We start from the raw sequence: 12,685 nt of genomic DNA, 5'->3' as shown, positions 1-12,685 counted from the left end.
CGGTAAAATTCTCTTTTTACAGTGGTCAAGAGCCCTTCTCTCTAATTGATAAAACTCTTTATCATAACGGCATAAAGTCATTCTTTACCATAAGTATAATCACTCACTATAATGGGCAAAGTTCTTTAAATTTCCCCCAATTGAGAAATAGGTTTCATCCACTTTAATTAAGAAAGGTTATCGACTGAGATTTTGAGTTATAAATTTAATATTTTTAAACAAAATTAATATTTAGTTATTTTAATAAAAAAAAATAAAATTGATTATTTAAAATAAAATAAACCTCTTATCATAAAAACATGAAATAAGCCTCAAAATGAAGTGATTTTAAGAAAAGTTATCATAATAAATTATAAAATACGCTAAAATTAAGATCCATATTATTTCTAGTAAATAGGATTATAGACATACAAGGGGCATGTGTTTTATTTAGTTTATTCTTTCAAATATAGAAGGGAAACTGATTACATAGAATCTACCAGCCCATTTCCAAATGGCTTTTGACTATTGCAGTCAAGATTGTCACCATAGTCAACTCCAAATATATCACAATATCTCTTGTAGAACCCAATCCGATCTTCAACCCGTGGATCAGGGTCTCTACCACATTCAAGACCACCATTGATGATGTTTGTTATCAAGCCATAACCTGGAACTCTTCCTGCCGCCGAATCAGCAGGGGTGGGTGACCATTCTCCAGTGATGACGTCGTGGCAAGAGGGCTTTGGAGATTGTGGAGTCATCCAGAACCAGATTGCTGTCTTGAAGGAAATGACTGGATCTTTCTCCACTAGGTCTGGATTGTTCAACAAGTCTATGCCTAGGGCATTACCGCACTGCCCATAATTGTAATTCCTGAATAAATAAAGTAGTTAATTCAAATTATCTTATTATTATAAAATTTATGTACTTGAAATCTAAACATATTGGAAAAATACCATGTAAGTTGGATGGGACCTCTGCCATAATACTGCTTCCCAGGAGCACAAGGATATTTGTCACTTGGAGAACAATAGTCTGATGGACTTAATTCCTCCAAAAAGCAATATCCCCAAGCATATGGTCCATCCGGTGCAGTTGGCCACCCTCCTGCAATGCATCACCCACACAAATTTCTCAGTTAACTAAATAATAATAAATCATTGGAGTAATTAAAGTTAATTAATTAAGACTAAAAGTTTTAATCCAACACTATTCGATAGCGGGATTTCAAAGTCTTGACTTTTATTAAGAGAAAATGTAGAAAGTTAATTATCCAACAAAAGCAAAATTTGAGTAAAAGCAACAATATAAATAACCTGTAGTTTCATGAGATGTCTGTCCGAAGAATGCAGCAATCTCTCTTTTACGTGTAGCATCATCTCCAGTGGTTCCAAAAGTAGGAAAAGCTTGGGCTGCTGTAATGAAAGCCTCATATGTATAAAATCCGCGAGCAGGACAAGCAGCATCATTTCTATGTATAAGCATCTCTTCAAATAATGATTTTGAGATGATTCTACTGAGGTCTTCACCGCCTTCTCCTCCACCGCCTCCTCCTCCACCGCCACCTCCACCTCCACCACTGCCACATATATCATCAGGGTTACATTGACTTTGGCAACCATCACAACAATAATCGACTGTGCTACCACACCAGCCCCATTGACTGCAACATTGGCCTTCAGGGCATAATGCACCCCCAACTTGATATCCACATTGCTCAGCTGAAATACTAAGCAAAAAGGATATCAACAGAAAAGAAAAAACTATAAAAGCGTAAGCTCTCATGTCTCTATATGGTATAATTATGTTTTTGAATGATGAAGTGAATGTGTTTGTAGTTAGCTACAAATGGTATATATAAAGACAGAGGGCTGTGAGTTTGTGGCTTAATCGTTTATAGCATTTAAAATGTTACTTGGATAAAGATGGCTTACTTTGTTTTGACTCTCTTAAATTAATTAAATTAAGCATTAATTATATGGCAGCTTTAACTTTTGTTTGAAAAGGGCAAGGATGCGTTCAAATACACATATTCGGATCGAGTAGGAAAACTATTGAAGTATTGGAAAATCTTACCCTAATGAAATATTTTTTTAAATGTTAGTTTTTAAAAAAATATATATATATTAGACATAATCATTATTTAGTGTTGAATTGTAATTAATTTACACCTATTTTGTAAATAAAAATTAAATAAATTTGTTTATATATATATATATATAATTTTATTTCTTCTATGGAAGTTAATTTTATTATTCTTATATGTTCCAATATTTTTTTTAAAATGATAATTTATTTATTAACTTTCTAATAATGATTTCATGTTGAATATAGTTTAAAACATAAAATCTTTTAATAATATTTAGTAATAGCGAAATATGAATATATGGTTTATTATATAAGAAATACAAAATAAAATTTATTACTTTCATTATATTAACTACTTATTAAACCACGTGAACATAGTTATAATATTATTTTACTATCATGAATATTTCAGTAATTTCTCAGTATCACTATTTAAATTTTAAATAATTATTACCATTAAAAATTTATTTAATAATTTTTTAATAAATACTTTCCTAATATACGTAACTAATTAAATACAAACATAAAACTTATTATTTATGAACTAACTCTAAATCTTATACTTCTTTAAACAAAAACTTTAACTTAAATATTTTTTTCGCTTAATTAAAATTAACAATTCAATAAAAATTCTTTTTTATTTTTAATTTTAATTCATGCCATCCATTATTGTTTAAATGTAATATACATAATTATGCATTACTTCTTAACTTGTAATATACTTAAATTATAGAATAAACTTCTATATTTTATTTTATTTTTTAAATTTTGAATTTTTATTTTTATTTAAATATTAAGTTTTTTAAGACAAATAGATTTAGTAATTTTTTATTATAATAAAAAATAAATAAATTAAGAAATTTAAACATATACAAACTCGAAATATAATTTAAACAATAAAAATAAAGGTATGATAAATAAAATAAAGTGTAAGGGAAACGTTTCTATCGTATGGAAACTAAAAGAAAATAAAAACGTTTTGTACTTTAATATATATTTAAATTATTTATTAACTTCATATCCCGTTAATTATTAAAATTAATTTACTCATTAATAATATATTAATCATTCAGATTTCAACAGTAAAATTACTAATATAATAAAAATACAATTGAAAAATATAAATTAAAAAATATCATAAAAATTAAATAAAAATAAAATAATTAAATTTAAATATTATATTTCAAATAATAAAAAAATTAATTTTATAAATTATACACCTTTAAATCTTGTAAACTAAAAAAATTAATTTTAAAATAAAAATTATAACTTTAATTTTAATTTTTCAGAAATAAAATAATTTCTACATATTATTTAATTATTTTCAAAAATGTGAGTAATTTAATTTTTTAAAAATTAAAAAATAAAATATATCATACACATTATTTTAATTTTATTTTATTTTTAAAAATTTTTTTCAAAATATCTTTTAATATTTAATAAATTTTAATGAATTTATGTCGGATATAATTAAAAAATTAATAAAAAAATATATTTTTTTAATATATATAAAAAAATAAAATAAATAAAAATAATGAAATAGAAAAAATATTATATTATATTATATTATAATAACAATCATTTTTATTGTTTTTTTCATAAAAACATGTTTATTTCTCAATAACATATGTATATCATTAATAACAATTGTATATCTAGTATTGTGATATTTGTTTTCCACTTAAAAATAATATATCTATAATTAATATTAACAAAAATAAACAACAAATTACTATTAATTTTAACTACTGTTGTTAAAATGACGTAAAATATAATAATAAAACTTCAAATGTTTTTATTTTTAATTTTTATCAATTATGCATAATTTTATATATTTGTTTTAACTATAAATTAATATTATTTTTTTAATATAATAAAAATAACAAAATTTTTATTTTTCAAATTTTAAAAATTCATATTAAAATATTATTTTATTGTGATGACTCTTCCCCACTTCACCATCATTTTTCACGCTTATATTTTATGAAAAATTATATAGAATAGTCCTACCATATAGAATATTTATAATATGATATAACAAATAAATAAAAGTGAAATATTTATATAAAAATAATTAAATTTTGTTTTAAAAAATATATATAAATTAGTTATCATATTTTTAAAATTCATTTATTCACTTACAGGCTTTAAAAATAATAATTATTGATTTTTTATATACAATTTAATTTTAAAAATAGATTTTGATAACTAAAATTATATATTCTCATTAAGTAGGGTTTTAAAGAATGAGAAAATTTTATTTTTCTTATTATAATAAATTAAAATAAATATTGTTTAAAATAATTATTTTTATTGAATTAGATAAATAAAATAATTATTAACTTTCGATGGGGATACATCACTTTTGCGCCCAGAGATATATTAATGCAACACGATCTTTGAATTAGTGATGGATAAGCAATGTAGCATGGTGGTGAATCTCTTTTATGTCTTGGGTTCGTTGGGTTGGATCCAGCCAGCTGAGTTTTGTTTTTCATTTTTTTATTACTTACTTAAAAGAATATTATATGTTAATATACATTAATTTTTTAATTAAAAATTAAAAATTAAAAAATTAAAAATTAAAATCTCTCAAATTTACTCAAAAATTTATATTAATTAATTTAAATATTAATATTTATTTTTAATTAATTATATAAAATGTATCTTGAATAAATTCGATATCATATCTTACCAAGTTCAATAATCTTTCATCAATATATAAAATTTAATTAAAATATATATAATAATGTATAAATCTATATATAAATACTCTATAAACCAAGGAAAAAGATTTATGTTTAAATTATATAGTTTTGACTAAAATTATAAAATTTTACTAATAGTATAAAAAAATATTTTTATATTAAATTTATTAATATAATATATTATATCATTTAATTATTAATATATTATTATTTAGTTTAATTCGATTACATTGTTTATATTAAATAATTATATATAATAAAAAATTGCTATTGTAATATAAATATAAAATATTATATGAAATGAATGTATTAATATAAATATAATCAAATAAATTACATAATTATATATAAACATTTAGTATAAATGAAGCAAAAGATAATTTAATTGTTTTAAAAAATAAAAAATAAATAAAACTCGTTTTTTTTAACTGCAAACTCACATTATAATAAACAAGAAAGCACATATATATGTACTATATAATAATATTCATGAAAGTTTGAGTAATTTTTATTCGTAGCTGTTATGATGACTTGTTTGTGTTAATAACCATAGAAAATAAAATTAAAATATAAATTTTTTATGTAGTTTACCTCTCTATCACATAATTATATCTACAGACATCCATATTTTATTATTTACATTCATCACAAGATCAAGTATTCATCTATCATCCCCATAATAACCAATTAACCCCTCCTTACCATAAATTACTCATACTAAATATATTAATTACTTCTCTCAGTCTCCCCTGTGAATAGGAGACTATAAATTACCTAATATGATTAATATTGATGTTACATAACAATCGGTCAAAATAAACCATGAGTTGTCACTTTAAAACAGGGTTAAGTCAATATGTGGTCCTACCTGAGTAAAGGAAGACTCAAACACCGTTATACCTGGTTCTTCATTAAAATTCACCCTCTCCTGAATAGGGTGAGTCGCCACATAAATTTACCATTAGCAGACATAATCCAGTAGACTTCTGTCACGCCTATAATCACAGGATCACCAATCGCTTAGCCGGAGGGATATCTTATCAATTAGTCGATACTAGCCAAATTTTTGGAAAATACTATAATTAACCCAACCTTCTTATAGTATAAAAGTTAAAGATCACAGAGCAAAAATATGTAATTTTCTTATACAATTACTCTTTAGTTCTAAGCATTGCAATACTCTCGCATTTCTTCGACTTACTGACTTAGGCGTCAGAGTGGCTGTCATAGGCGCCAATCACCTCACTCTCTCTTTCTTGTAGGATTGACCAATTACAGTACAGCTCCATTTCGGTCACATCATCAACTTGGTTTCAGCAACATCATTTGGTTTTGTTGTCGGGAACATCCATTGAATTCTCTATGTTTATTTGGATTAAAACTGATCTCTTATCCTTTTTCTCTTACAAGAAACATTTCTTTCCTCTCTCAATGGACAATACTTCTTGAGTTGCTACTAAGGATGCTACCAACGAAAGTTCTATCATTTCTTTCACTCTTGATAGTGGATAAAACACACCTTTTATGATTAATAGAGCCGATCTCAATAGTCTGAACAATGAGCAAATGCTCCAATATATCAAAAGGTTGCATGCTACTCTCAAACAATACAAAGCTTGGGGAGAGGCATCATTCATGGGGAGCCATGAATGAAGGAAGCCTCTACTGATACCTAAAGGACTTGGACAGAGGCGGTGCAAGAGCAATCTATAGGGATGGTTGAGTTTGAAGAAGAGGAGTCATTAGATGATACTCCAAAGGACATCAATTGGAAGCTGGTGCAAGCTGTCCAAAGATACCAAAAGGAGCAAGAGGAGGACTACGACTTGGCTGATGCCTCATCCCTACCAGAAATCCTAGTATAAACTTTCCTGATCAAATATAAGCTGCCTAGCTTGGATAATTATGAAGGGACAGCAGATCCCAAGAGTCATCTAGTAATATTTAGGACGACCATGCAGTTCTAAGATGTCAACTACTTTATGCTATGCTAAGTGTTCCCATTAACGCTTACAGGTTTGGCTCAGAAATAGTACCAACATCTGAGCCCAAGTTTGATTCAAAATTTTACACAATTTGATATATTATTTAAATCATGATTTCTTAATTGCATACCTCCTAAAAAACTCTCCTCCGACTTGCGAAAGATCTAGTAGGGAGATGATTTAATGCAGAAGTAATACAAGTGGAGGAGTTAAACCGTGAGATAGCATGTGAAGCATTAAAGAAAGAAACATGAAATATCAAGTTCATGGATTCCTTAGTTAAGAACCTACCCGCTACGTACCAACAGCTAATGTATAAGTCTCATAAATATATCAGGCTAGATGATGAAATCCAAGTGTTGAAAAAGGATAAAAAGATGTGTCAAAAGCAAACCCAAAAGATAGAGAGGTAAGAGTATGAAGAAGACTACATAAGTTATCCAGTCTCTCAAAGAAGAGATGACAAAGTAAGTATAATGACTATACTCCATTGAATGACTCACGAACACGTATTTTGATGTTGATCAGGAAGAACAACAAGGAAGTCAGCGAGCCTCCCAAGCTCAATTCTAAGAGAGTTGAAAGGTGAGACAGGACCAAGTACTGCCATTTTCACGAAGACCAGGGACATATAATAGAGAAATGCCGGTAGTTGAAAGACAAAACCTAGAGGTTAATGAGAGACGACACACTTTGAAAGTTTGCTAGAATGTATGCATTTACAGAAATATTATAAATAAAACTATAATATTTCTTTAAACTTTTCTTATCAGGAACTTAAACTGAAAGCGTGGAAATAAAAGGCTACAAGACCATCCGGGTGTTAGTCCCACATAATCAATGCACTCATGCTAGCCAACAACATGGAAACTCACCAAACTAGAAGACCAGGCGTTAGATCCACTAATCAAGGCACTCATGCCATAAGATCGAGCTTTAGACCTACTAATCAAGGCACTCATGCCAAGCCACAAGGCGGAAACTCACTAGGTCAGAAGACCGAGCATTAGACCCACTAATCAAGGCACTCATAGCAGGCCACAAGGCGAGAACCTGCCAGGCCAGAAGACCGAGCGTTGGACTCATTAATCAAGGCACTCATGCTAAGCCACAAGGCGGAAAGCTGGTAGGCTAGAAGACCAAGCATTGGACCCATTAATCAAGGCGCTCATGCCAGACCACAAGGCAAGAAGCCGCCAAGCCAAAAGACTAGTCGTTAGACCCACTAATCAAGACACTCATATCATGCCATAAGGCGAGAATCCGCCAGGCTAGAAGATCGAGTATTAGTCCCACTAAAAGGCCACAAGACCATCCGGGTGTTAGTCCCACTAAAAAGCCACAAGGTCATCCGAGTGTTAGTCCTACTTAACAAAAGTTTCAAAGTCATAAGGCAAGAACTCACCAAGCTAGAAGATCGGGTGTTAGTCCCACTAAAAAAAAATTTCAGGGTCACAAGGCAAGAACCCATGAGGCATATGACCGGGTGTTAGTCCTATAGTAAACAAAAGTTTCAAGGCCACAAAGCGAGAATCCGCTAGGTGCATGATCAAGTGTTAGTCCCGATAAGTAAAAGTTTCAAAGCTAGAAGGTGGGTATATGCCAAGCCAAAATCAATCGGGTATTAGTCCTATTTCACAAAGGGTTTCTAAGGTATTTTATGCCAAACTATAAGGCGGGTATACACTAGGCCGACCAACCAAGTGTTAGCCCTATTTCATAAAAAATCTCCAAGGCATTTATCACTGCTCTTACAATCACTCCTAGAAAATCCAAAACTTTTTGAAGGAAGAAGGCCCATTGTAAGCGAGTAAGACTTTTGACAATCGGCGAAGGTGGAACAAAAAGCTAAGCGAGCGAATGAAGTCCACAAGGAGGAAAATGACCGGAAGCTCGTTAGGACTGGTTGGGGCGAGAAAATGCTCGGAAGCTAGTTAGGGCTACAGAATGCCTGAAAGCTTAATAGGGCGAGAAAATGCTCGGAAGCTAGTCATTTCTACAAAATGCCTAGAAGCTCGATAGGGCGAGAAAATGGTCGGAAGCTCACCAAGGCTGATTAGGGCAAGAGAAAGCTTGAAAACTCGCCAAGGCATTATTATATTGCTCGAATCAATCTTGACTAGGCACTGGACAAAATTTTGGACCGGGCTGATCGGCAGAATGAGTAAAAAGAAAGCAAGGACAGTGCACGCTCAGCCCAAATAGAAGCTAGCCTAGTTCAACGGACTGAACTAAGGCCGCATGGTTCCACGTCGATTCGAGACAATTGGTGTGATTTACACTCAAGAACCGTGACACATGTCACAACCAGGCCATTAGAAGTGTACACGCCAGACTAATGATCGGGTGTTAGTCTTGATTAATAAAATTCTCAATTCATGACCGGTATTAAGTTCAGTTTATTATTTATAGTCATAAGGCAATTATCATTTATGGGCAGGAGCAGGCAAAGCGACGCTAGCATAGAAGGCTAATCTAAACAGGCCACGTGCCCCAAATCATGAAGACAACTGTCACATTCGAATCTAAAGAATCGAAAATCAGCGGGGAGATCTCTGATATTACACAATAATCACCCAAAATAAGTCATGAAATGTCACCTTAAGACAGGGCCACATAGCAAAGGCCTGATAAGCTGATACGTAGTCGTACCCGAACTTGAATACCATTGCACCTAGTTCTTGATCAGGAACTCGCCCTCTCCTGAATAAGTCAGTCTTTACATAAAGTTAGCATTAGCAGACACAATCCAGGAATCTACCGTCACCCCTATAATCACAGAATCATCGATTGCTTAAGCAGAGGAATCTCTTATCAATTAGCTGACACCAACCAAATTTTCAGAAAATATTATAATTAACTCCACCTTCTTACAGTATAAAAGTTAAGGATCACAAAGACAAAGGTATGCAATTCTCTTATATAACTACTCTTGAGTTCTAAAAATTACAATACTCTCACCTTTCTTCAACTTACTGACTTGAGAATCGGAGTGGCTGCTGTAAGTGCCAACCACCTCACTCTCTTTTTCTTACAAGATTAACCAATCACAGTACAGCTCCATTTCTACCACATCATCAATTTGGTTTCAACAATATCAAGTATAATTATATTATACACAACAAAGGGTGTCATCAACTATATGGGTAAAGTCTTTCTCCACCTTAGACCAAAACCTCCCTCTTCCTCCATGGATCTGCACTAGCCCCTTATCCTCTTTCCACAGTGGGCAAAATCCTCTTTCCATAATAGGCAAGACCCTCTCCTTAATTGATAAAGCCCCTTATCATAATGGGACAGAGTCATTCTCTATGATGGGTAAAACCACTCACCACAATGGGTAAAGTTATCTAGGTCTCCCCTATTGAGAAATAGGTCTCATCCTTCCCCTTATTGAGAAATAGGTCTCATCCACTCTAATTTCTTATTAAGAAAGAGTATCTATTAGAATTATGAGTTATAAATCTAACATTTTGAAATAAAATTGAAGTTTAATTATTTTATTAAAATAAACTAAAATTGAGAATTTAAAATAAAATAATTCTCTTTTCAAAAAAAGAAATAAATCTCAAAATGAAGTGACCCCGAGTAAGAATTACTCATAATAAATTATAAAATACATCTATAATAGTGAAAATTAAGAACCATATTATTATCGATAGAAATATATATGTATGCACTCAAACTACATAATAATTTTCATAATCCATTATTTAATAATTTTCATAATCCATTATATAAGGAAATAGGATTATAGACGTACAAGGGCACATGTTTTATTTAGTTTATTCTTTAGGATGGAAACTGATTACATAGAATCTACCAACCCATTTCCAAACGGCCTTTGACTATTGCAGTCAAGATTGTCACCATAGTCAACTCCAAGTATATCACAATATCTCTTGTAGAACCCAATCCGATCTTCAACCCGCCAATCAGGGCCTTTACCACATTCAAAACCACCATTGATGATGTTTGTTATCAAGCCATAACCTGGAACTCTTCCTGCCGCCGAATCAGCAGGGCTGGGTGACCATTTTCCGGTGATGACGTCGTGGCAAGAGGGTTTTGGAGATTGTGGAGTCATCCAGAACCAGATTGCTGTCTTGAAGGAAATCACCGGATCTTTCTCCAGTAGGTCTGGATTGTTCAACAAGTCTATGCCTAGGGCATTACCGCACTGCCCATAATTATAATTCCTGAATAAACAAACTAGTTAATTCAAATTATCTTATTATTATAAAATTTACGTGATTGAAATCTAAACATCTTGGAAAAATACCATGTAAGTTGGATGGGACCTCTGCCATAATACTGCTTCCCAAGAGCACAAGGATATCTGGCACTTGGAGAACAATAGTCTGATGGACTTAATTCCTTCAAAAAACAGTATCCCGAAGCGTATGGACCATCTGGTGCAGTAGGCCATCCTCCTACAATGCATCACCGTACAAGTTTCTCTGTTAACTAAATGATAATAAATGCTTAGAGTAATTAAAGTTAATTAATTAAAACAGTTGGAGTTTTAATTCAATAATATTTGAATAGCGGGATTTCAAAGTTGTGAGTTTTATTAAGAGAAAATGAAAGAAACTTAATTATCCAACAAAAGCAAAGTTTGAGTAAAAGAAAAAAAGAAAAGAAAAGAAAATAACAAGATAAATAACCTATAGTTTCATGAGATGTTTCTCCCAAGAATGCAGCAATCTCTCTTTTACGTGTAGCATCATCTCCAGTGGTTCCAAAGGTAGGAAAAGCTTGGGCTGCTGTAATGAAAGCCTCATAGGTATAAAATTTGAGGGCAGGACAGGCAGCATCGTTTCTACGTATAAGCATCTCCTCAAATGATGTTTTTGAGATGATTCTACTAAGGTTTCCACCGCCACTTCCACCACCACCTCCAACTCCACCACTTCCAAAACATATATTATCAGGGTTACATTGACTTTGGCAACCTTCACAACAAAAATCCGCTGTGCTACCACACCAGCCCCATTGACTGCAACATTGGCCTTCAGGGCATAATGCACCCCCGGCTTGATATCCACATTGCTCAGCTGAAATACTAAGCAAAAAGGATATCAACAGAAAAGAACAAACTATAAAAGCGTAAGCTCTCATGTCTCTATATGGTATAATTATGTTTTTGAATGATGAACGAATGTGTTTGTAGTTAGCTACAAATGGTATATATAAAAACAGAGGGCTGTGAGTTTGTGGCTTAATCATTTATAACATTTAAAATGTTATTTGCATTATTTCGATAAAGATGGTTACTTTGTTTTTACTCTCTTAGAGTAATTAATTAAGCATTAATTATATGACAGCTTTAACTTTTGTTTGAAAAGGGCAAGGATGCGTTCAAATACATATATTCGGAGTTGGAAAATATATTACTTATTTTCTCCAATAAAGAAAAGCTTATTTTCATTTTTTTATATATTCTTTTTTTAAATGATAATTTATTTATTAACTTTCAATAATAATAGGTTATGTTGAATATAGTTTTAAAAACATAAAATCTATTAATTACAATAATATTTAGTAATAGTGAAATATAAATATATGGTATATTATATAAATAAGGCAGAAACGAAAGTCAGCCTTAATTCTTATACTTCTTTAAACAAATTGTGTAGTAATATACGTAAAATTCTTTTTTATTTTTAATTTTAATTCATGGCATCCATTATTGTTTAAATGTAATATCCATAATTATCGTATTACTTCTTAACTTGTAATATAATTAAATTATAGAATAAACTTATATTTTTTTTTCTTTTCTTTTAACTTTTGATTATTTTAATTTTTATTTAAATAATTTGTTTTTTAAGACAATTAGATTAAGTCATTTTTTATTATAATAATAAAATAAAGTAAATTAAGAATTTTAAGAGTCTTATCATAAAAAAAATAAATAAA

General features: G+C 30.5%; 2 protein-coding genes across 2 annotated transcripts; both read right to left on the bottom strand.

The window, feature by feature from the left end:
- Window positions 1-368: 368 nt before the first annotated feature.
- Window positions 369-1,767, bottom strand: LOC110613855 (probable inactive chitinase-like protein LaCIC). The gene is made up of 3 exons (XM_021755213.2): window positions 1,299-1,767; window positions 939-1,089; window positions 369-855 (listed from the first exon to the last, which is right to left on the bottom strand). The coding sequence occupies exons 1-3, from the start codon at window positions 1,765-1,767 to the stop codon at window positions 465-467; spliced, it is 1,011 nt and encodes a 336-aa protein (XP_021610905.1). The 3' UTR covers window positions 369-464.
- Window positions 1,768-10,393: 8,626 nt separating this feature from the next.
- LOC110613858 (endochitinase) lies at window positions 10,394-11,907 on the bottom strand. The gene is made up of 3 exons (XM_021755215.2): window positions 11,431-11,907; window positions 11,046-11,196; window positions 10,394-10,962 (listed from the first exon to the last, which is right to left on the bottom strand). The coding sequence occupies exons 1-3, from the start codon at window positions 11,882-11,884 to the stop codon at window positions 10,572-10,574; spliced, it is 996 nt and encodes a 331-aa protein (XP_021610907.1). The 5' UTR covers window positions 11,885-11,907; the 3' UTR covers window positions 10,394-10,571.
- Window positions 11,908-12,685: the final 778 nt, after the last annotated feature.

The sequence above is a fragment of the Manihot esculenta genome, chromosome 4 (assembly GCF_001659605.2).
Source record: "Manihot esculenta cultivar AM560-2 chromosome 4, M.esculenta_v8, whole genome shotgun sequence".
NCBI lineage: Eukaryota > Viridiplantae > Streptophyta > Magnoliopsida > Malpighiales > Euphorbiaceae > Manihot > Manihot esculenta.
Note: the sequence above shows the minus strand (reverse complement) of the source record. Positions and strands in the feature narration are given on the sequence as shown.

Bases quoted from the DNA above. Each gene is read 5' to 3' on its own strand.
- LOC110613855 (XM_021755213.2), bottom strand. From the start codon at position 1,767: ATGAGAGCTTACGCTTTTATAGTTTTTTCTTTTCTGTTGATATCCTTT. The intron at 1,090-1,298 runs GTTATTTATATT...GATGCATTGCAG, and splicing joins GACATCTCATGAAACTACAG to GAGGGTGGCCAACTGCACCG. The intron at 856-938 runs GTATTTTTCCAA...TTATTTATTCAG, and splicing joins GGTCCCATCCAACTTACATG to GAATTACAATTATGGGCAGT.
- LOC110613858 (XM_021755215.2), bottom strand. From the start codon at position 11,884: ATGAGAGCTTACGCTTTTATAGTTTGTTCTTTTCTGTTGATATCCTTT. The intron at 11,197-11,430 runs GTTATTTATCTT...GATGCATTGTAG, and splicing joins AACATCTCATGAAACTATAG to GAGGATGGCCTACTGCACCA. The intron at 10,963-11,045 runs GTATTTTTCCAA...TTGTTTATTCAG, and splicing joins GGTCCCATCCAACTTACATG to GAATTATAATTATGGGCAGT.